General features: G+C 44.7%; 1 protein-coding gene across 1 annotated transcript in view; it reads left to right on the forward strand.

Moving 5' to 3' along the window:
- The window catches only part of CTR9 (CTR9 homolog, Paf1/RNA polymerase II complex component), a 1,518,941-nt gene that overhangs the window by 312,435 nt on the left and 1,180,766 nt on the right, over positions 1 to 25,740 (forward strand). Inside the window, exon 5 of the mRNA XM_044059132.1 lies at positions 4,913 to 5,002. Coding sequence (XP_043915067.1) covers positions 4,913 to 5,002 — 90 coding nt within the window. The remainder of the gene's footprint in view (positions 1 to 4,912; positions 5,003 to 25,740) is intronic.

Consider the following 25,740-nt stretch of genomic DNA (forward strand, 5'->3'; position numbering starts at 1 on the left):
ATTCCCCCCAAGCTAGCTTGGAAAGTGGATGCTCTATCCTTCAGCTGGAAAAACCTATCCGTTTATGCCATTCCTCCTCTGCCTCGGCTCTCCAAGGTGCTATTAAAGATCAAGCAAGACAAACCAAGGACGATTTTGATTGCACCAGACTGGCACGCCAACATTGGTACCCCCTCTTGCGCAGTATGTCACTGTTGGTCCCATGGCACCTGCCTCAGACTCCTACCCTGCTGTCTCAGCAGGAGAACCAGATTCTGCACCCTCAGCTTCAAACACTGAACCTAGCAGCCTTGCTAATTACATAATCTCTCTTTTACCATCCCTCAGTAAACCAGTGATGGATACCATTTTAGAGGCAAGGAGGCCTAGTACTAGAAAATTTTATGCTGAAAAATGGAAAAGGTTGTGTGCCTGGAACCAATCTCAAGGGATGAGCACAGAAGTGCCCAATTTACCTCAGCTTTTACAATACTTAACTGAGATACTTCACAAGGGCCTGTCTTTTTCGTCAATAGAAATTCATGCCTCAGCCATTTCAGCTCATTATAACACATAACCTCCCCTCTTCTCCCATCCACTGCTCAAAGCAGTTCCTTAGAGGGGCCAACAATTTAAGGCCACCCAGGAGAGCTCCAACTCCAGCCTGGGACCTTAACTTTGTATTGGAGAAACTCACCCTTCCTCCTTTCAAGCCAGCTGCTACTGCAGATTTAAAATTCCGTTCTTGGAAAACAGCTCTCCTTTTAGCAATCACTTCAGCAAGAAGGGTATCTGAATTACAGGCCCTTATAGCAGTGGAGCCTTTCATCATCTTTCATGCGGACAGGGTGTCCCTCAGGACCAGTCCCTCTTTCATACCCAAGGTGGTATCCAGTGTGGCCCTTAATCAGTCCATTCATTTGCCAACCTTCTTTTGTAATCCACAGAACAAAGGGGAACGGATACTGCACTCCTTAGATGTGCACAGACAACTTAGATTCTACTTGGACAGGACTAAACCTCAAAGGAAATCTGAACAACTGCTGGTGGCATTTGCTGCAGGGCAGAGGGAAAGGCTATTTCAAAGCAAACCATTTGTAAATGGATAGGCCATTGCATTAATTTCTGCTATAAGCACCATGGAAAACCTATACCACAGGGGATCAGACCCTATTCAACCAGGGCTGCATCTACCTCTACAGCCTTTCTCAGAGGCGTACATACAAGGGACATCCTAGAAGCTGCTACCTGGAGTTCTGTACATACTTTCACCAAGCATTACCATTTGCCAAATTTCTCTAAATCCAGTGCTGGCTTTGCCTCTGCCATCTTGCAGGGCCTTATAGCTGGTCCTAATGCTATCTAAATTCCTCCTCCCACCCTTAGCTTTGGGAATCTACCCAAATGTGATGACTGCAACTGAAACACAAAAAACATAGTACAGTTGTGTACACTTACCATAAATGTAGATGTTCGAGTGTATTCACTGTTGCAGTCCTGGTTACCCTCCCTCCAGCCCCCTGACGTCTTTTGGCTATACCTCTTCTCTCCTTTACTATGCTTAAAAGATTTTTGGTTCATAGGTAGGTACTAGGCTATCGGCCCTAGGGCCCATACAAGCCTAGCCAAAAAATGTACCCTGGCTTTCGCCACCCAAGAAAATTATTTTCCTGTGCCCCTGTCGAGCAGAGCCACAGAAGTGATCCCCGGGATGAATTTCCCATTTCCCATCCAATCATCAAGATTTTTTATGAAGAGTGCTAATTAGGACCTCTGTTTGACATAGATAGGTAGCCTTTTCCAGAGTATGGGAAGTCTCTGGGACAGGAATCTATCCCTCCAGCATGTTCTGTTTATTGTGGTGACAAGGTTAAGGTCCCTATAGCGTGTAGCTCGGTGGGTTCGGGATTTCTTTAAGTGGAGCATGTCCAACAGCTCTGGGTTTGACATAGCTTTGTATGTTAGGCAGAGATCGCCCCTGAGTAGGCGATATGCGATGGAGTAAAGCTGTAGTTTTTTGAGACTGTCTGCATAGGGCATCTGTTTGAGGCCTGTAATCCTCTTTGTGAGGTATTTCTGTGGTCTTTCCAGTTGTTGTAGATGTCTTGTGAGGTACATACTGTTGTACTGTATAATGGATCTAATGAGTGATGGTAGAGGGGAACAGTGACCTCTTTTTTTCTGTATGAGAATCCTTTTGTGATGAGATGAGCCACGTAGAAGGATTTCCTGACCACTGTGGCGATGTATTTTCTTTTTTGTTTGAGGTATAACCTTGTATATTTATAGATTTAATTGCTTCCCATTAGGGGAGCACCTGACATCTGGGGCAAGAAAAACTGATGTAATGGCGTCGGCTGCATGTTTTATATCCCTGACGACCTGATGTCATGGAGGAAGAGACAGCAACCGATGCAGGACCCAAGACTTTGTTAATCAGGCCTACTGAGGGCTACTGCAAGTAGGTAACCCAAATGTGATGACTGCAACAGTGAATACACTCGAACATCTACATTTATGGTAAGTGTACGTGACTGTACTGTCTCACCTTAGTCCCTGGTATGTTCATCAAATGCATGGCTGTTGTAGCAGCTCCCGTACGACTTCAGGAGTACATGATTTTACCATATTTAGAAGACTGGCACCTGGTTGCCCCCTTGATAGTCTCTTCAGAAGACTAGGGATCATCTGCTTCTCCTCTGCAACTTGCTGTGCATATCTTTAAATCTACATAAATCCAACCTGAACCCCACTCAGAGGTCACCCTTCCCGGGATGTCGTTTGGATACCATTCTTTTTATTTTCTCACTTCGTCAGTAAAGAATTCAGATGTTACAATCTGATGTCAAAAGTCTTGTTAATTCCAAAACACCCCAACAGCAACTTTAGTCCTCATGGTCTTAGGCTTAATGGTCTCTTCAATTGTGATGGTGGAGTTTGATTGTTTTTACTTCAGAATCTTACAGTGGCTTTTTCAAGTTTTGTGATCACAGAGCTGCTATTCTCTTTCCAAAATCATTATCATTCCAGATTCTTGCAGAAAACTTCTACAATGGTTCATTACAAGTCCCAGTGATTTGGACGGGGAAGTGCTTTCATACACCAACCCCAACAGGTACAATATCCACGGGCGCATCCTCCATTAGTTAGAGGAGAACAGGTTAAAGTGTAAACAGCTTTCTCTCCTCCGTTTAAAACATGCCCAGAGCTTTATAAGTTTCTACTAACAAAATATTACAAATTCTGTTAATTCTCAGTTTATCTTGCCAGCAGTCTGCCTTGCTTTCATGCGCCACTTTTTCTAAAACTTTTCAGATCTTTTCACTTTTCGTTGAGAAGTTTGAGCTCATAACTGCTAAGATGGTTACAGTGTTTGTCAGTCTCCAAGAGTAAAAGTGTAAGAGGCTGTAGTTGTGCTGATAATATTAAAGCAGAGGTTGCTGTTACAGTGAGAGTGAGAATGAGACAAAATGCACTTGAGGAGTAATGAGTTACATTGGGCAACTGTTTTGAAAGATTACCTCATATTATGCAGTTTGATAAAAGAATGAATGTCTGATACTGTGCACTTAAATTCCATTACTTATTCATTCTTTTAATAATCTGTTCTGTTAGCATAATTTATGACTAGGAGTGTGCCGTTGGTTTCAAAATATATAGGATTACAAATTGATAGCATAAGCAAGTAAAATGTGCAAGATGAAAATTTGGTGCGTCAAGGCACAGTGATAGGAAGTAAGTTTTAATGAAGAAGAGGAGGATATTTTATTTGAAATGTTTGCATTTTGCTTTCAGAGCTCTGCAAATGCATGTTTGAGTGTGAAAAAGGGTGAGAGGGTTGGCTTCATGGAGCAAGGAGATGATCTGTAGACTGATGTCATAGTTACAGATAAGAAAACTGGAGGCTGGAAGAAGTGTTTGTTTCCTCATTCCCTTATTACTCCAGTGGACTGTCGAGGTGATATGCAGCTGAAGTAAAATATGGGCTGGTAAAGAGTAGAATAAGATTAGGTAGAAAAAATGGGACAAGTGCAGGTATGTGGATGAAACATATGACTTAAAAGTGCTAGCTGTCTGAATTGACTGTATAAGCCACAAAGAAAAATGAAGGGAGGTTAATATAAACTGTGCATATTAATAGAAAGGAAGAGGCTTTCCTTGTGCCTTGTTGGATAATGTAGTGGGTGGCTGAGGAGACACTTTGATAATTTTAATTTAATGCTGAAATTAATATAGGGCAATGTAGTGGGCATGGTAGCCTGCAGAAAAGATGGAGAGTAATAGTTCATGGAAGAAGGGTAAAATTAAATTGAGAGTGATTTACAAAAGCACACATAAGAGAGATCAGTTACAGAAATATGGTGATGGTGCATAACGATTTAAAAGCTTAAGAAATGCATCCAGCTTTCATGCCCAGAGGAGAGAGAGAGAGAGAGAATGGGAGAGAGACCTGAAAGTGCAGTCTTGGTAGATTTTCTTTCCCTCTGTAGTGGTAGTCATAAAAGTTTTCAGGAGCTAAGTGAAACTTATCCTTTGTAATTATTCCTCAGTGTTAATTTGTTTTCTTTTCCTTCCTTTTGTAAGGCCTTCCCTGAAAATGTTTTAGAATTTAACCATTGTGTTTGGTAAGTATTCTTGATAAGATGTCTTTTTGACAGCATTTTATTATTATATTAATCATCGGGAGTAATACTTAAAATGTTCTGCCTTTCTTAGTGACTTGCTTCCACAAAAGAGATTTGACAAATGGGTACTTTAGACACAGTCTCCAAGATTTGATGTCTGCTATGTTGTTATATTTCTCACTTGTTAACTGTGACAGTGGTAAGAAGCCTGTTAATTGAGTAGAAGAAATGTGTTACCTGTAGATTCACATTCACTTGTATCTGCTATTGAATAATGTTTAAGATTTTAATCTTCCTTTTGTTTGCAGGTAAAGCTTGTATATCGTTCAATAAGAAAGATTACAGAGGAGCACTGGCTTACTACAAAAAAGCCCTGCGTACGAATCCTGGCTGCCCAGGTACATTATAACTGTGAATATTTGTTTGTATAGCCTTTGTAATAAATTCCAGTCACTTCACAGGGAGAGCTGGCTGTCTAGTAGAAAACTGTAGTTTACTTGTTCTAAAATGGGACCACCAGAATGGGATATGTATGTAAATGCATGCATTTCATTTCAAATTATTGTGTGTTCACATTCTTATTTGTTGTCTGTGGTTTTCTGATGAGCTTTTTAGTAAAAAAAAAAAAAAAAAAAGGTAAACATATTAATACACTGCGGTAGCATTGTCGCCTCACAGTAAGACGTTGTCCTGTTCGATTCTCAGCTAAAGCGTCTTCTGTGTGGAGACATGCGTGAATGGGCGTACCTTCGTTGAAGGTTGTATGTTAGGGCTGGCAACTCTGTACGTAAAAATCTACTGCCAATCATTAGCCGACCGGAGTTCCGCTGTGGCGACCCCTAACCGGGAAAAGCCGAAAGATACAACAACAAAACATATTAAGTACGGTTGCAGAAATCAGGTGCTACCCAAGGATTGTCCTGCACAAAATACAGTCTTACAGTTTGAACACAAAAGTTGGGTTATGATTGCTAAACATTGTACGCCTTCAGAAAGATCTGTATAGAAAGCTTAGGTTGTAATAGGCCTACATAAAGAAAGAACTGACAGATAACTGGAAATTTACAAATGGAAGCAGTACAGAATCCCATGAAGAGGTGGCTTATAAGAAAGAAAAACTTGTTTTCATGTGGGAAGTAATGTCAGAAAATATGCTTAACAAAGTTGCCTTTTTTTCTGAATTCTAAGTGTGATCACAGTACTGAATGCACTGCATGAATGTATTGCTTATTTTAATAATTGCATAAATAGGTGTATCCTATTTCATAAGTTCGTCTGAGCCGACTGTTGGATACAGAGGCACACATCAGACCTGATCCAGTCATATGCTAGTACTTAGTGCCTTGAGCTCCTGCATACTTTCCCATCAGCACTTGTATACATCCATTTCAGATTTTGTTTGCCTCTATAGCCTGCCATAACAGAAGGATGTTATCTGTTGTCAGACCTAAGTGCTCTAACTCTATTTTTCTCTTTAGGAAGTCTGTTTTGACGTAGTCCTACAGTTTCCTGTGCATTTATGCTATATTAACCTTTCCACTTCCTTTTAATGTGGGTTTTTCTCACTTTTCTAAACCTTTTAGTGCCACATCTTTGCAATTTCAAGGTGGCTGTCTGGCGTTTTTTCTTTGCCCTTCTATTCCTATGATGCAGTATTCTTAGTGAGGGATTCCCGCCTCAGGTGAAACGAATGTCTGCACCTATACAAAAGCTTAAGCCTAGCAGCTGTAGGTGTGTGGGACGTCACACACAGGGCCATAAACCAGAGACCTTAAATGTGACTTCTGCATGCACAGACCTCAGAACTTTTCAGCCGCAGTCAACTGTAACAGTGATTGCTTTGCTCCTCTACTTTGAAGAATTCTAAAGCCAAGTACCCCGTTAAGGATTTTATTTCAATTCTTGCTTGAGCTTGGTTTGCTGTACCCAACCATTAGCCAATGTCCGCTAAGAAGAGTAAATGCAAATGCAGGTGCCAGATTCCGCATAAGGGTATGCACAACCATTGCGTTTTCTGCTTAGGCCGGGAACGCGCCCATACCTCTTGCCCTATTCGTCAATTACTTTTACCCAAGACCCTCTGAAGCTGTCTGGCTGCCCTAAATCTGTATTTAGAAAACCAGAGGCTCAAAAAGCTCAGGATGGAACCAGTCAGCCACCCCGGTGGAACCACCACGGAAAAAGGCCAAGGTTCCAAGGCCTAGTACTTCTGCCTGTCTGCCATCGGATGGCCCCCCCAGCTTCTGGTTTAAGAGTTGAGGGACGTCCGTTAGCATTGTCTACTTTGGCGACTCCCCTTGAGGAAGCCGCTTTGGAAGTAACTGCCAACACGTCCACGGAGATAGCTCAGACGTCGGTCCCTACCGATGTCAAGGGGGAACTAGATAATGCTTGTCAACTGACCAGGAGGCCATTACCTGAAGCCCCTACTCCTGTCCAGGCCTTCTCCTATGACGACTACTTTCAAAAGGAAGCAGAAAAATGAAAGACCTGCCTCAACCCACAGAGGGAGTTCCAGACTGGCAATCCTTCACAAACTCCTTGATGCAGGCCTTCATGGCCCTTAGGCCCATGGCCCCCTCCACCGTTCCTGTTCTCAGTCCTAGGCTTGTCTCAGCTGCTTCTCTCCTCTTTCCACTGCTCATGAAGGGGAAGAACAGGAGGCTTGCTACTCGTCTTCAGATGAATTTATTTCTTATTCATCTCAAATTGCCTCCACTAGAATATTATTGCCCTGATGAAGAAAATAAAGAAGGGGACTCTCCACCAGAGTATATCACCTTTGGAGAGACCATCACAAAGATGAAAGAATACTGTAAATGGGACACATCCCAAATGACTGAAACTCAAGAGATATTTTGAGTTACGTCAAATGGAATCTTCCTCTCCTTCAGCAATCCCACCTGTTATTCCTGTCTACCTTGATGCATTCTCTTCAGCATCTAAAAACCCAGACTCTCAACCCTCCTGCCTCTAAGAGGCCTGACCGTTTCTATAAAGTACCAGATGAACAAAAATTCCTGGTAAAACCAGCCCTGTCAGACCCAGCAGTGATTGCTGTATCCCCTGACAAGCAGTCAAGACCAATTTCTTAATAGTCTCTTTTGCCTACTGACAAAGATGGTAAAAACATGGACAGGATAGATACGAAGGTTTATACCTCTTCCACCCTAGCCTTCAGAGATATCAACTACCAGACCCATATGATAAAATATGCTTTGGACCTTGTATCCCAAGCTTCTACTCTCCTGTCATCCACACCTGACTGCCCTAGCAAGACAGAGGAAGCACCAAAACTGTCCCTGGCTTTTCAAGTGGCCAGACATTCTATTAGATGCAGTTATGATGCAGCAGAGGCTTCTCCAAGGTCCACAGCTTCTCCATCAGTACTCCACAGATACTCTCTGCTCTGCATTCAACCCCTACCAGAGGATTTCAAGTCAAAAATCCTACATGCCCCTCTAGATCACAACCTCTTGTTTGTAAACATTCTGCAGACCTCTTTAAAAACCTTCAGGAGAGAAGTAAAGAGCTTCAGGACAACAAACACCTGCTGGTGTCTCCCATTCCTAAATATCACAGAAATTACCATGCTAAGACTACCTTTGTCAGGAGGGACACCCTCAGCTGCTAACCCATCCTCTTCCAGGTATAGGAGAGGAACCAGGAGGCAGACTGCCTCCAGACCAGCAGCCTCACAGCCTAATCAAGACAGCCCTTTCATGACAGAAATGGCTCCAACTATGCATGACTGCCTTGCCCACCTCCCCATGTCAGCCCGCCTCTACCACTGCCTCCCCCTTTGGAGATCCATCACCTCAGACACCGCTGGGTGCTGGCAATAGTACAAGAGGGATATTTCCTCTCTTGGAAAGAAACCCCTTTACAAAGGGCATTCCCCCCAAAAAATCAACTACACCTTATTCCTCAGGTCCTACAGGACCTTCTGAACCTAGGAACTATAGAACCTGTCCCTGACAGGAAGGAAAATGCTTTTACTCAAGATTATTTCTGATCCCCAAAAAAGATGGCCCTTGGACGCCAGCACTGGATCTCTCATTTCTCAACCTATTCCTAAAAGTTCCATCATTCAGAATGTTATCCCTGCAAACCCTTTTTCCACTATTGCCAGCCCAGGCCTTTATGTCCACACTTGATCTGAAGGAGGCCTACCTCCATATCCCCATAAAACCCTCCCACAGAAAATACTTGTGTTTCACTGGGCCTGTTCACACTTTCAATTTACAGTCTTACTCTTTGATTATCTTCTGCACCCAGGGTATTCACAAAATGCCTAGCTCCAGTTATAGCCTTTTGCAGAACCAAAGGTGTCCAAATTTATCCTTACCTAGATGAAATCCTCATTCTTGCAGAAAGAGAGGACACCCGACAAAACTATCTGCAGTTCACCATTTCTCTGCTTCAGAACCTGGGGTTCACCCTCCTCATCCGTAAACCCTCAGCAGGACAAAATCTTTCTGGACTGCAGGATCAGAACAAACCTGATGTGGGCATTCCTCCCTCAGGACAGAGTTCTCTCCCACTCTACCCATTTCCAAAACCTAATGCAGGTTCAACAGATATCTGCAAGACAATTCCTGTGGGTCATGCGACTAATGGCATCCACCATCCCTATACTAACTTTGGCCAGAATGCGAAAACTGCAGTGGTACTTGAAGAATATGTGGTCCCAACACTAACACCCTCTAGAGTTTCAGATTACACTCTTGCCCTGCCTCAAAGCAGAACTAAGGTGGTGGATTCAACAAATATGTATGAACCCTGGCCTTCCAATTCAACCCCCCCACCCCTAACCAGCACATGCATACAGATGTGGGAGGGTACCATGAAGGGCTTCATGGTACAGGAGACCTGGCATCCTATGCAAAAGAAACATATTAGTGTGAGGGAAATGACAGCAGTCCTTCTGGCCCTGAAAGCCTTTCTCCCAATCCTGCAACCAGGCCCCTTTCAAATCTTCACAGACAATATCACAGTCCTGTTGGTACCTCAACAAACAAGGAGGGACCAGGTCCTACCTCCTTTGCCGGATAACAGTCCAAATTTGGAACCTTGCCTCCAGAAACAACTTATCCCCTGCAGGGAACATACATTCCTTCTCAGGACAACCAACAAGCGAATGTTCTCAGCAGAACATCTTCTCTACAGCACGAGTGGATGCTGAGCAGGGACATTTTTCTAGACCTTGTCCACCGGTGGGGCACACTTCAGATAGATTTCTTTGCCTCTCTGCAGAACAGACAATTGAAGAAATTCTGCACCAAGGATCACTCTCCACTTACCTGGAGGGTAGATGCCTTCAACATTCCGTGGAAGGGATGGTTTTCTGTATGCATTTCCACCCTTCCCTCTCATTCAAAAAGTCCTCCTGAAGATCGGGAAGGACAAACCCCAAATCTTGCTGGTGACTCCCTATTGGCCAAGGCAGCACTGGCTCCCCCTACTACTAGCCAAGGGCAATCACCACAAGTTGCCCCACAAGGTGGACCTACTCACACAACAGAAAGGATCGGTTATTCACCCTCACCTACAGATGTTAGGTCTGACACTCTGGGTTATACACTTTTAATTCTCTTCAGCACCACTACTCTGCGGATGTGCTTTTAATCCTGAGGGAGGCCAGGAAACCTACTACAAAGGGATCCTACATGTCAGAATGGGAAATATTCTCCAAGTGGTGTCTCCATAGGCACAGGGATCCCTTTCAAGCGGATACCCCTCTAGTCCTTACTTGTGTGTGAACTTATCAAGGCTGGCTTTTCATACTCTACAGTGAAAGTCCACCTATCTGCAGTCTCTGCCTGCTTACCACTACAACCCCCTCTGCTAGCCAGGCTAGATGTTAAATTATTCCTGAAAGGGGTCTTGCACATAAGACCACCAAGAAAACCGTCCCACTTCCTTGGGACCTAAACTTCATCCTGGAAAAACTCGCACTGCCTCCATTCGAACCAGCCAGTGCTGCAACACTCCAAATGTGCAGATGGAAGACTGTACTGCTGGTGGCCCTTACCTCTGCTAGAAGGGTGTCAGAGTTACAAGCTCTCATGGCCTGCTCACCCTACACTACCTTCCACAAGGATAGGGTGACCCTGCGCATTAACCCTTCCTTCATGCCAAAGGTGGTCAACGAACTGTCCTTAAACCAATCTCACCTGCCCACCTTCTTCCCCTCTCCCACTGATGACAGCGAGAGGATTCTCCATTCCCTAGATGTGCATAGACAACCAAGTCTATCAGAAAATCCAACCAACTCTTTGTATCCTTCCACCCCAGAGCCCTGGGCAAGGCAGTCTCCAAACAAGTCATTTCCTGCTGGATCAGAAAAACTATCTGCTTCTGCTACTCCCCCATGGCAAGGACCTACTCCAGGAAATAAGACCTCATTCTACCAGGGCCATGGCATCCTTCAAAGCCTTCCTCAAAGGCCTGGACACAGCTTCCATTCTAGAAGCAGCCACCTGGTCCACCATACGCACTTTCACCAGACCCTGCAAATTGGGCCACGTCTCCAGTGCCAGGGCAGGGTTTACTAGGAAAATCCTGCAAGACTTTCTGGAATCAGCTACCTCTATCTCCACCCTTCCTTCTAACTAAGCTGTTGCACTCTCCCACACTAAGAATATTGCAACATAGAAATAGAAGGACATAGACTAGTTGTGTAAAGTCTTACCATAACCATAGATGTCCTTCTCTTCCATGTTGCAGTATTCCTTCCCCCCATCTATATTCCCCTTTTTCCTGTTGACCTGTCTAAAGGGCACCCTGGGGCACCTACTAAACTGCAGTCAGACTAGCCAGCAAATGGCACTTTGGACCTCTTGTTGACATCATTTGGCTCTCTCTACTGGACTGTCCGACTGGGCATTTAAGTTTTGAGGTCTGTGCATGCAGGCATCACAGTTAAGGTCCCTGGTTTATGGCCCTGTGTGTGACATCCCATACACCTACAGCAGCCAGGCTTAAGCTTTTGTATAAGAGCCGACATTCGGGTTGCCTGAGGTGGAGAATCCCTCACTAAAAATACTGTAACATGTATGAAAAGGACATCTATAGTTATGGTAAAATTTTACACAACTATTCCTTTTTGCTGGCTACTTGTTGAAAAAAAAAAAAAAAACATACACGAGAGGGTGATTTGTAGGGAGCTGTCAGTACTCCATTTCATTATTCTTATTGTTTGCTGTTTAGTGGTGTTTGCTGGTATTTTGAATGGCATTATCAAGAAGTTATGAGAGAAAAAAAACTTTCAAAGGTGTTCTAAATGCTTTCTCCCACAAGATGAGCAGGAAATGTACATCTGTTTGGCTTGAGCATTTATACGTAAACTGCCTTACGTGTGTGGCTTTTGACCCACATTCATTCGCAAACAAGAGGACCAAAGTAATTACTATCTTTCACTTGTCCAGTCAGCGAAACAAGAATGTGGTAAAGGGTAGGGACAGAAAGAATAAGAAGCATAGGAATGAAAAGCAGACCACTTCTTCCAGTCCCAGGTTTCTAAGACAGAGTCATCCCTGACCACGGTACCAGGAGCTAAGTTTCCTCAACTTGAAACTATAGCAGTCAGGGAAAACTTTGTAGTTAACTTGAACAGGCATCCTTTTGAGAGGGAGTTGTCCCATTTCCTGTCTTCTAGACCTCCATTTTCAGCATCAGTAACATCCTTCAGGTCTGTTTGTAGTACTGTAGAAGCAGATTGGGAACCAATGTTGAAGGCCTGTCTTAAGGCTCGGATGGAGCTGGGCATCATCCCAACCCTCTCTGATATCAGAATGGATTGGTTTGCCCCCCCCCCCTCAACACTTTTGGCTTCTTCCCTGGTACCAATTTTCATACCGGTGGCTTTGGAACTGCTGATGTTCTTTGTGTTTCATTCTTGCAGTCCTAACTTATGGGATTTTCTGCCTTGGAAGCCTTTGGCTGGCCCGACTACCAGAGAATTTCCTCCTCCTCCTGAAACCAGCAGATGCCCTGATTGACTTCACAACATCTGGCTATAAAGGTAGTCAGCTGGTGCCATAAACTCAGTTCTTTCTTGCCATCAGAGCCTGAAACAGCGTGCTAGTCAGTATGTTGATCAGTCAGCACCAGGGAGAAGTTGATTATAGGTAAATATACTGTTGGGAACTTCTCAAATGTTTCTTGAATAATGTCCGAGAAAGTTAAACTGTTTCTGCTGTGGCAGGCAGGTCCCATATCAGGACTTTCATTAGGTACATATGCAAATACTAAGCTAGCTGCTCTTGTGGGCCATTTTAAGCCTAGCCAGTTTTCCTTACAAAGGTGAGAATCAAGCCCTGTACCTTGTGACTGTGAAGTAAACCCCTTAACCATTATACCAATGTGTTTGGGCTTAGAACACAACATTACTAATGGTCTGTTCTGTGCTTACTTTAATAGTAAAACAGTCAAGTGTTGGGCTGAGATTTTAGCTAAACATTTTAGTGAGTTGTTAAGGCATTCACATACTATGCCGTCCGCTGGTTCAGCTGACGTTGATCTCCCCGGGTGCAAAAAGGAAAGATGCCCAAACTTAAGATTTCAGATGACTCTTCTTTGCCATCCGCCAGACAATCAAAACTAGTGACCTTCAAGCTGAAGGACTTAGCTCGTTTGTTAGGTTTGGGGCAGCTTCTCAGATGTTCTTTGTGTTTTCACTGTTGCAGTTATTATATTTGAGTAATCTGCTGGCAGGTTGCCCTCAGTCGACCTGATTAACAAAGTCTTGGATCCTGCGTCGGTTGCTATCCCTTCTTCCATGATGTCAAGTCGTCAGAGGTATAAAACATGCATCCAGTGCCATTACATCAGTCTTTCTTGTTGTGCGGTGCCCGAAGCAGAAGCAGTTTGCAAGTGCCGGTTGGCCGACTCCTGAAATTTTCATTTTCGAGTTTCAGAACCGAAGTCTTCAACTTAAAGCGAAGTACCCCGTTGGGGAAACTTTTTCGTGCTCCTTACTGAATGATTTTGATTGCTCCAGACTGGCCACGCCAACACTGGTTACCCACTCCTGCAAAGTGTGTCACAAATATCTCCATGGCACCTGCCTCAGACCCCTTCCTTGCTGTCTCAGCAGGAGAACCAAATTCTGCACCCTCAGCTTCCAACATTGAACCTTGCAGCCTGGCTAATCACTTAAATTCACCCTTATCATCCCTCAGCAAACCTGTGATGGATGGATGTCATCTTGGAGGCGAGAAGGCCTAGTACTAGAAAATCTTTTTGTCAAATGGAAAAGATTCTGTGCCTGGAACCAATCTTTAGGGATGAGCACAGCAGCGCCCAATTTACCTCAGATTTTGCAATACTTAACTGAGATGCTTCACAAGGGCGTCCTTTTCCTCTATTAAAATCCACGCTTCAACTATTTCAGCTCACTGTAACACAGAAACCACCCCTCTTCTCTCATCCCCTGCTCAAACAGTATCTCAGAGGGACAAAGAACTTGAGACCACCCAGGAGAGCTCCTACCCCTGCCTGGGACCTTAACTTTGTTTTGGAGAAGCTCACTCTGCGCTCACTCTGCCTCCTTTCGAGCCAGCTGCTACTGCAGACTTAAAATTTCCTTCTTGGAAAACGGCCTTCCTTTCAGCAATCACTTCTGCTAGAAGGATATCTGAATTACAGGCCCTTATGGCAGTGGAGCCTTTCATCATCTTTCATGCGGACAGGGTATCTCTGAGGACCAATCCATCCTTCATGCCCAAGGTGATTTCCAGTGTGGCTCTTAATCAGTTCATTCATTTGCTAACCTTCTTTCCCAATCCACAGAACAAAGGGGAACGGATTCTGCATTCCTTGGATGTGCACAGACAACTTAGATTCTACGTGGACAGGACTAAATCTCGAAGAAAATCTGAACAATTGCTGGTAGCATTTGCTGCAGGGGCAGAGGGGAAGGCTATTTCAAAACAAACCATTTCTAAATGGATAAGCCATTGCATTCATTTCTGCTATAAGTACCATGGAAAAACTATCCCCCAGGGGATCAGATTTCACTCCACCAGGGCTGCATCTACTTCTGCAGCCTTTCTCATAGGTGTTCCTACCAGGGATATCCTAGAAGCTGCTACCTGGAGTTCTGTACATACTTTCACCAAGCATTGTCATGTACCAATTTTCTCTAAATCCAGAGCTGGCTTTGCCACTGTTGTCTTGCAGGGCCTTATAACTGGTTCTAATGCTGTATAAACTCCTCCTCCCAACCATAGCTTTGGGAATCTACCCAAATGTAATGACTGCAACAGTGAAACATGAAGAACATAGTACAGTTGTGTACACTTACCATAAATGTAGATGTTCGAGTGTAATCACTGTTGCAGTCCTGGTTACCCTCCCTCCAGCCCCCTAACTTTTTCTGGCTATACCTCTACTTTCTTTTACTATGCTTAAAAGCTTTTTTGGTGCATTTGCTTTTGGTTGGAGGTATATTTGTGTTTTTAATTTTGTTTGCTCCCCATTAGGGGGGCACCTGACATCTGGGGCAAGAAAAACTAATGTAATGACGTTGGATGCATGTTTTATACCCCTGACGACCTGCTGTCATGGAAGAAGGGACAGCAACCGGCGCAGGACCCAAGACGTTGTTAATCAGGCCGACTGAGGGCAACCTGCCAGCAGATTACCTAAATGTCATGACTGCAACAGTGAATGCACTCGAACATCTACATTTATGGTAAGTGTCCACAACTGTACTTTTCCAGCTCCCAACAACTCCTTTAAAACTGACTGACAGTGGAGTTTCTCATCATTAGGTGATTGCCTTGGCTCACCATCCTTGGGATTTGGCTGTCCATCTGCATCCTGGCCCTTGTGTGGATGGCACCCTTAGACCTTAGCCAAAGGACTTGCATAAAAGGTTGCATCCACCTTGCCCCAGCCCAGGTCTACAAGACCTAGTTAGGTTGGCTGAAGATTTGATCTTGGTCCGATCCAGATGCCTCCATCTCCCTGAATCTTCTCTTGGTAAAATAGAGGGGAACCCCCCCCCCCCCCCGGTGGAGGTTTCTGATTCTTTTGAATCTGAGAATGATAGTGATGTACCCACATTTGAGGAGGATTTATCTATTGCTTCCTATGGAAATTCTAATTCTTAGGAGAACCTTGCCTTAGCCTCCCCCTCCCCGATGGCATTTCTTTTGGGAAGGCCTTATATACCTTACAATACCCTGAGAGAACACTTTAGATGGGAAGCTCAGGACTATCCACAATCCAAGAAGAGGCTTAGGGAACTTCTTAATCAGAGTATAAACCCCTTCCAATTCCTCCAGTCTTAGAGGTGGTGAATGATGTCTTGCTGAATTCGTCATTGCAACCAATCCCCCCCCCCCCCTGAAACCTGACAAATTCTACAGAGTCCTAGATTCCCACAAACACCTTTTTTTAAGAACCCTGTAGCAGATCCTGAAGTGGTGATTCAGGGCCCTAAGGGAGCAAAAACTAGTACTTTCAAAACTCTTTACCCACTGACAAAGAAAGCAGAGGCTTAAACAGGTTTGGAAAGAAAATGTACACCTCTGTTACCCTTGTCATGAGGGCTTTGAACTGCCAGTTTCATATGATGAAGTATTGGGAAACCATTTTAGACCAGATGAAACAAAAATTTATGGAGATTGAAAATAAAGCCCTCTCAAAGGAGCTACTGTTCTTATGGAATTTTTGCTCTCCTGTATCTAAGCACTCCTTGCACTGTGGCTGTGATGCTCTGGAACCTTCCAGCACACACAGGATCAGTCATGCCTGGCTGAGGGAGCAGTCCCTCCCTCAACATGTCAAGTCCAATCTCCTGGGTGCTCCTTTAAACAAAGAGTTTCTTTCTGGCCCCAAGGCTAAGACTGTGCTTAAGAAAATGGAAGATAAGGCCAGGTCCATGCAAACGGTCAAAGACTTTCTTCATGTCCAACCTGCTTGTTTCAGCCGAGTTACCCTACCAAACACTGGTCCTTTCTGGCCTCCCAATCTAAACCTAAACATAGGAGATCTCTAAGGGAAAGGTGCCAAAGGCAGCCACCAGCATCTGAGACAGTGACAAGTAGATTCCAATAGGCCTTTGAGATCCCACCTCCAGGGACCCAGCAGGGAGCAGTCATGACGCTCCCTTCAACCCCCCATCCCCAACCTTCCTCCCAGGTTTTGACAGCTGCCCTCTTTCTCAAGAATTGGACCCTTGTTATCAGGGATCAGGCGATACCAATTCAAAGAGGTTACAAACTCCAGTTCAGTCAGACCCTAATTTGGTCAGGTTTCACAGGTGTTCCGCTTGTAAATCTTTTATTCAAGGAAAATGTTAGTAAGGCATATAATGCCGCAAAATATATAAATGTCAGTTCAAACCGGTTTCGGCTTTGCAGCCTTCATCAGTGAAAAAACATTAATCATCCCCAAGGTCTCATAAAAAAATTTATAGGTACCACCAGCCAATGAAAATGTGGTATGGTCCAACCCTAAGACTGGTTTCTCAATATAATTAAACCACAGAATGGAATATGGCTTTACAACAAGCATCTATGATGTTTGTCAAAATTCTCTCCTCATACTATGAAAGAATGATTGATATAAACTTATCAGAGGTAAAATCAATCTGTGAGGAATGTAAAATATATGAATCACTTTCTACATATGAAGGCTCAGTTAACAGGCTGTCCAAGGAACTGGCTAACTTTGCGAAACAAACAAAAGAAAGGAAAATTAAAAAGTTTAACAGGGATATTACAGATTACCAAAGGGGCGCCCTTTTGAATCACATAGATCTGTCAGATTTATGGATACTAGTTAGGGGGCAACAAGGGGCAGAACTAGGAAGAGACCCAGGTCCATCCTCAAAACTAATGACAAGATTTTGGCAAGTACATCGGGGGAGGAATCCTCCTACACAGACAGTGAAAGTGCCCAGCCCCAGGAGTCACCTATGCGTAAAAGGTCCAACTCAGCACACCCTTTAGAAGTGGAAAAAGGCTGCGGGGTGGCAGCAAACATAAACATGGGAAGCAGAATAGATTCTGTAGAGGGATTGATAGAAACACTACTGAGATAATTGACCATGAATACAAAAATGTGTTAAATTTGTCAGATGTAATATTGACTAATGAACAAGAAAAGTTACTCAGTAAAGGTCTTGGATTTGTACCAAGCTTTTTTTGTAATGAATATAACATTGTGTCTGATGTTATGAGTTTTTGCCGTAATCTTAAGCTATTCTTTTCAGATCAAACTTCACAAACCTCTCAAAGATCTAATGACTTCAGATTCCGCAAATCTCAATTCCATCCCCCTATGAACAAACACGTCTCTATTTTCCAACAATCAGTGCTCAGGGATTTACATTTTCCACACTTTGAATCACAAATCATGGGTTAGAATATTTCCACATCGGAAAAAAATGGCTTTAGAAGAACTGAGAAATAATCACAATATTGCTATATTACCAGCAGATAAAGGAGGGGGGTGGTTGTGGTTTTGAACATGAGCTACTATTTAAATGAGGGTTTGGAACTGTTATCAGATACTTAATGTTGTATGCACATGTCTATTGATCCTACTCCTAACTTCAAAAAAGAAATAGATACATTTTTGAATTTGGCGGAGGAAGAAGGCATCATTACTCCAAATACAGCCAAACACCTAACGGTGATGGACCCCCATAAACAAATTCTGTATCTGCTTCCCAAAATACACAAATCCATTTCAAAACCACCTGGCAGACCAATTGTGTCAGGAATAGGCTCTCATACAGAACCTTTATCCATGTTCCTGACACATCTCAAACCATTACTTACAGTGGTCAGGGCCAGGCTACAGGATACCACAGTGCCTTCAAATAATACAGGATACACAACTTGAACCACATTGGCTTATGTGTACTTTGGATGTTAAGTCGTTGTATACCAGCATACCCCACTGAGCAGGTCTACAGGCGCTACAATACTGGTTAGAACACTCTTAATTTATATTCATCAGGAGTTAGCACTTAGCTTATATGCATGGCCGAACATGTGCTCAACAAGAATGTTTTCTACTTTCAAGGGGAGTGTTATTGGCAACTTCAAGGTACTGCTATGGGGGCCTCTTTTGCCCCCATATATGCAGATTTATTTATGGCATACCTGGAAGAATGCTTGATAATACAACCCACTTCACAATATATACATGGTTGAAATTGATATCTGGCGAAGATACCTCGATGATTGTTGAATGGTGTGGCATGCAGACTCTACATATTTGCAGGAGTTTGTGGGATATCTGAATAGTAACATTTGGGTAATAGTATTTACAATTACATACGATTCCAATACTATTGATTTTCTGGATGTTACGGTTTATAGGAACAATGACCACACTTTGAGCACCAAAACCTACAGGAAATATCCACGATATAATACCCTGCTCCATACATCTAGTATGCATCCACGCCACACCATCCGTAACATACTGAAATCTCAGTTTCTGAGGATCAAACGTATTAGTTCATCTATGCAGATTTTGAGGTTGCTAAACAGGATCTTCAAAACCAGATCTGACATAATATCAGCCAGTATATGGTCTGACATCCAGGCTAGAAATATGCTATTAGAGTATAAAAAACGTCAACTGTCAGATGAAGAGTCGCCATTAAGGTTTGTCACTACATTTGGCAGAAATCATAATGTAATTAGAAACATTCTTGATTCTAACTGGAATATACTATTAGCAAACAACCAATTAAGAAATCTTTTGGGCCCTAAATGTCAATTTTCCTACAGACGGGGCAAAATCTTAGGAGCCTTGTTCTCACACTATAAGCATAAGGAAAGTGGGGGCGCCATTTACAAACAGTTGACAATGTCTGGAGATGAACTTTTGGGAACTTTTCCATGTGGCCACTGTGTATCCTGCAATCAAGTAAGTAAATTAAAACAGTTCACCAGTGCTAATACAAGTAGAGTCTACGATCTTAGAGTTTTTGGGAATTGCAGTAGTAGTTGGATCATATATTTGGCAACGTGTCAATGCTCAGCATTTTATGTCGGGCAAACATCAAGATCACTCAGGGTTAGGATGGGTGAACAGAAAAGCGACATCAGAAACAGAAAGGAGACTAATGCTCTGTACAGACACACACTAAAACATCGAAATGCAAAATTTATGTTCATGATCACAAACAAAATAACTGGCGACAGGAGCAATCAACAAGGCTAACATAGCATTTTGTACCACAAAGAAAAATATTGGAAAATTCACCTTGGGCTTTATTCCCCCCGGCCTTAATGACCAATGTAAGAGTGTTCAATCTCGCCATTTGTTCTTACACACGGGTTCGGAGCCGATCCTCGGCTCCGAGTCGGCCGAATTGCAAAGCTCTGAATCTCAGAGAAGCTCGAGACCAGCCCATATCCCATAATCCTCCCTGCCATTACTCAGATCTAGTTTGCCACTGCAACAGATCGGATCGAGGAGAGCTCGGACCAGATAGAGAATTGAGTTTTACTTACTATTTTCAGATAAGATACTGATTTTTGTTCTGATATTACCTTATAATTATTAGATTATTATAGAAGTGCTGTTTGTGTATTTTATATATATATATATATATATATATATATATATATATATATATCTATCTATACACCCTTGTTTTTCTTCAGGCACCCTTTGTGGCCTAACCCCTTTTTCTTTGGGTGTGGTTTTTCTGTGAGTGTCTTCTTTATATAGCCCTTTCCACATATATATATTCTTATAGGATTAATATTTGTTTCTATACTCATAGTTATTGTTGTTATATAGTACTATGTCAGAAAAAGCTAAATCTGGCTTTAAAAGATGTCAGTGTGGGCAGAAAATGTCCATTACTGACAATCATGCTTCCTGCGTCTACTGACTTGGCCCTCTCCATCTCCAAGAGGATTGCTCTATTTGCCATTCCTTTAGTGGGAGGGTCATGACAGATAGACGCAGGAAGCTCATAGACAGAGGATTACTGAAGCCTGCCTTTCAAAGAGGCTTTGGACAAGTCGGATCAGGCTTCTAAATCCTCGAAGGGGTCGAAGATGTCAGAGCCTATGTCATCGGCTCCGAGTTCATCTTCTCGGGTTCGTTCGCCGGTTCCACAGAATTCGGGGCCGAGCATCGAACATTTATCTTTTCCTGAGCCCCAGATCTTGGAACCGGTGTCGGAACTGCCACCACCGTCCATTCTTTGGTCGGTGCCATCTTCGGCTCCTTCAACCCGTTCTTCCAGACCCTTGTCTGAGACAGATGTGGATCGTGTCGTGCAGAAACTTATGGAAAACACGGCCCTTTCCAAGTTAATTGCAGTTTCCTCCCAGTTGGTGTCGAAACTAGAAGGCCTCCCCATATCTTCAACGGGTCCTCCTTCGAGACCCATCCAGATCTCGGAGCTGGGAGAAGATGACCTGATGATAGTGGAGCCCTCGGTGCCGAAACCGTCCATTGCACGATCGACACCATTGACTTCGACTCCTTCGGAACTGTTAGGGGAGTCGCGGAGCCGACTGTCTTTGCTCGGTTCCGGGACCGAGAGTCGTACAGACCTGTCGGTACTGACTCTCCCTCTCGGGGCCTCGGCACAGACTGGCTCGGTTCCGTCCTCGGGGTTGGAGCCCACGGCACCTGGTTCTGGGATGCTTCCGTGTTCTTCGGAACCGGGGGAGCCCTCGGCCAGGGGTTCGGGGGCCTTTGACCTTATGAGGAAGGTATTGTCTGCAGACAACCACATCATCAGGGGAATCTTCTCCTTCCCCAAAAGGCCACTTTCTGTTTCTGCTCCCACGATCCATCCCAAGCGTAGAGCCCAATTGCCTCAGCCACCCCCAGAAGGTTCCCCCTGTTCATTGGAGGCCTCACCAGAAGCCCCCTCTGGTGAGGTCCCAAGGAAACGGTTGTGCAAGAGGAGGCACATAGATTCCCCACCGGAATCTCTAACGTCTGACACCGACTTGGATGAGGCAGAGGGGTCCCCCAAATCACCCTCGGAGGATGCGTCATTTGCAGACATCTTGGAGATCTTGAAAGAGAGGGGTGATTGGCAGTCCCTAGCCCCCACTGAGGACGAGTCGGTGCTGCTGAAGGCTTTTGGGGCTCAACAGTCTACCTCCTGGGTGACTCCGCCCTTCGATGAATTAATGGATTTGATTGCTCGAAGGGCGTGGGAGACACCTGACACAGTAGAACCAGTCCCTAGGAAACCAGACAAGTTCATCACTGCCCCCCAAGATAAATCTTATCTCACCAAGGGAGTCCCTGTCGACGCTATGATGGTGGCGGCGGCAGCCACGAAAAAGGAGATGTCTGAGTCTTCCTCATCTGTTCATCCTCCTAATAAGGATTCTAGGACTATGGACAAATATGGGAAGTGCATTTTTAGTTCAGTGACTTTTTCCATGCGTTCGCTAAACTACCTGACCCATTTCACACGTTTGCAGAGGGATCTCATCAAGGAGCTGACAGATACCCTCCAGGGTAACACAGATACTGCTGTTTCAGAAAAGATAACAGCACAACTTAACACCCTCACCTCCATAGTAAACTCATCCATGAGACTCATCTCGTATGCAGCCGAGGGATCGAGTAGAGCTGCAGCTTCAGCGATTGCTCTTCGAAGACAATCATGGATGTGGCTGTGCTCCTTTGCGGAAGCCTTCAAGTCTTCCTTTGCCAATGCCCCTTTTGATGGTGCCACACTTTTCGGGCCCAAGGTTAAGGAGACTCTCACTCGGTGCGAGCAAGAGGGAAAGACCCTGTCTGCTGTCGGGGTCCGTTTTTCCGCTCCTACTAGACCGTACCCCAAAGGGCAACGAGGCGGAAAAATGTGGTTCCGTAAGAATCAGGGATCTTTCCAGACCACACAGAGTGATACTCCCTCCAGAGGCAGAGGAGGGGGTAGAAATGGAAGACGCCGCCCCGGTGGCAGAGGGGGTCCGCATAACCAAGGCGACAGGGATTCCGTCCCTGGGAAGCCTTTCCAGCACTCCTGAAGGGAGGCCCGGCTGTCCTGCTCTGGAGGCAGTCGGGGGTCGCTTAGCTTTATACCCACTGGCCTGGCTAAGCATTACTTCAGATTCTTGGGTAAAAAGCATTATAACCAGAGGGTACAAAATCCCCTTCATTTCAACACCACCTCTACAAAGAAAGTTTCCAGACATGCCACCCCGTCTGCGAAAGCTAGCAGCTGTAGAAATTTCAAAGCTGCTCGAAAACAGAGTCATCCAACCAGTCCCGGCGGACCAAAGAGAATTCGGAACTTACTCAAGGTTCTTTTTAGTTCCAAAAAAGACAGGGGACTGGAGACCGATCTTAGATCTCAGCCATCTCAACAACTTCATGAAGAAGGAAAAGTTCCGGATGGTCACGCTTCAATCGATCCTTCCATTCTTACAGAAGGACGATTGGATGTGCTCCTATAGATCTCAAAGATGCGTACTACCACATCAAAATGGCCAGACCATCCAGAGATCACCTGCGCTTCCGGCTGGGAGCCAGTCACTTTCAGTTTCGAGCTCTGCCCTTTGGACTCGCCTCAGCCCCCAGGGTATTCACCAAATGCATGGCAGTAGTTGCGGCTCACTTGAGACTACAAGGATTCCAGGTGTTTCCCTGTCTGGACGACTGGCTCCTCACCGCCACCACCAAGCGTCGCCTATTGCAAGCCAGAGACTACACAATCGGCCTTTGTTCCCACTTAGGGATATCATCGCCCTCACAGTGTATTTCCTTCATCGGAGCAGACCTAAATACACGATCGACACTACTGAAACTCCCCCCAATAAGAGCTTCAGCACTCAAACAGCAGGTCCTTTTTCTTCTGGTCAGCAAGAAAGCCCCAGCCAAACTGGTGTTAAAAGTGTTGGGACTGATGGCAGCCGCACTAATTGCAGTCCCTATTGGAAGGTTACACATGAGGATTCTACAATGGCTGCTCTTCGCGCAGTGGTCGTTCCAACACCTACCCCTAGCGCACGAGATCAGGATAACAGAATCTTGCAGACGGGACCTCTCATGGTGGGTGTGCGATCAGTACCTCACTGTGGGTCGTCCGTTCGTTCTACCCAGTCCAACAGCCACAATAACCACGGACGCTTCCCTGATAGGGTGGGGGGGCCTCTTTCAGGGAAGAACAGTCCAAGGAGAATGGTCCAGCACGGAGTACACTCTACATATAAACGTTCTGGAGTGGAGGGCGGTGTTCCTGGCGTTGCAACACTTCCAAGCCCTCTTACCTCTAGGAACAGTAGCAGTACAGACGGACATGTCTGTAGTCTGGTACATAAACAAACAAGGGGGAACCAGGTCTTACCCGTTATGCAGAGAGGCCATGAGAATTTGGCAATGGGCAGAGCCCACTGGTCGCTTTCTGATAGCAACGCATATCCCGGGGTCATCCAACGTCATTGCGGACAGGTTGAGCAGAGCCATCCTGTTACCTCACGAGTGGTCCCTCAATTCACAGATGGCGGAAAAGATCTTCCGCAAATGGGGCCAGCCTTGCTGCGATCTGTTTGCTTCCCCATTGAATGCAAAATGCAGAAGCTACTTTGCCCTTCTATCCCCTCCGGGGGATGTCCCTAGGGACGCACTGATACACGATTGGCCCCCGGGTCTCCTATTTGCATTCCCACCGACTCCATTGATTCCCAGATTTCTACAGAAAGCCAGGAACCTGGAAAGGACTATCATACTCATAGCCCCATTCTGGCCTCGTCAACTATGGTTCCCCTTTCTTCGAGCCCATCAAATAGAGGAACCATGGATTCTGGACCCAGTACCAGATCTACTGACACATTCGTCGGGAGTTCCTCACCCGTCTCTACAGTCCCTCAAACTAGCAGCTTGGCTGCTCCGCTTCCCTGCCTAGCCAGGTCTCATCTTCTCCCTCCGGCAGTTCAACACATCCTGGTTGCTTCTCATAAAGCTTCCACTACTAAACTCTATACGAGTAAGTGGAAACGCTTTGTATATTGGGCATCTAGTCAAAACTTAGACCCCTTGGAAGCTCCTCTACATAAAATTTTAGAATTCTTATCCATCCTTTTTTCATGAAGGAGCTTCTACTTCCACGCTAAGAGTACAGTTGGCGGCCATATCAAACTTCCATATTGGTGAGGAAGGTTCTCCCATTATGTCTCACAGACTTTGTAAGGCCTTTATGAAAGGAACCTTCCATCTTAGACCGCCTGTCAGAAAACCTTTCTTTCCATGGAGCCTGAATTTGCTGCTGTCGCAACTCATGTTGCCACCTTTTGAACCTGCTTAGTCATGTCTCTTAAAGTTCTTATCGTGGAAAACGCTGTTTCTCGTCGCCGTGACCTCCGCTCGTAGAGTCTCAGAGCTGCAGGCATTATCGGTCAGACCACCTTACTTGATATTCCATCCAGACAGGGTCTCTGCGTACAAATCAATCTTTCCTTCCAAAAGTATGCTCAGTTACGAATATTAACCAGTCTATAGAACTCCCTACCTTTTTCAAAAAACATACTAACAAACTGGAGTATATGTTGCACAAGTTGGATGTTCACAGGCAATTAAGATTTTATTTAGATAGGACCAAAGCTTACAGGAAAACGGATCAGCTCTTCGTCGCATTTGCAGACAATAAAAAGGGCATGGCAATTACTAAACGTACACTATCTAAATGGCTTACTGACTGTATAACATTTGTATACTCTAAATCAAAGCAATCCTTACCCACCAAACCTAAGGCCCATTCTACCAGATCCGATGTCCTTCATGGATGCATCTGCAGTCATAACAACTGGGTTGTCCTGTCGTCAGGCAGCCCTTCAGTCGGCCGGATTCCAAAGTCCGGGTCCGGCTTCGGCTGATGTCGCACTTCACCCGACGTCATCTCTGTTGGTCTTCGGGTATAAAAGCATCAGCCGACGCCATTTTCTTCAGTCTTTCTTGCCGTGGCCAAGCAGAAGCTGTTCGCAAGTGCCGGTCGGTCGGATCCAGAGATTACTTCTACCGAATACTACTTCGAAGACTTCTAAAGCTAAGTACCCCGTTGGGGACTCTTTCTTGCCTCAGCCGATGTCAGAAAAAGTTAATAATTGTTTAACCTGTGGGAAACAAATACCTCATAAAGATTTCCACTCTTACTGCCTGCCTTGCTTAGGCCCAG

The sequence above is a fragment of the Protopterus annectens genome, chromosome 17.part0 (genome assembly GCF_019279795.1).
Source record: "Protopterus annectens isolate FY-2018-M chromosome 17.part0, PAN1.0, whole genome shotgun sequence".
NCBI classification, from domain to species: Eukaryota; Metazoa; Chordata; order Ceratodontiformes; family Protopteridae; genus Protopterus; species Protopterus annectens.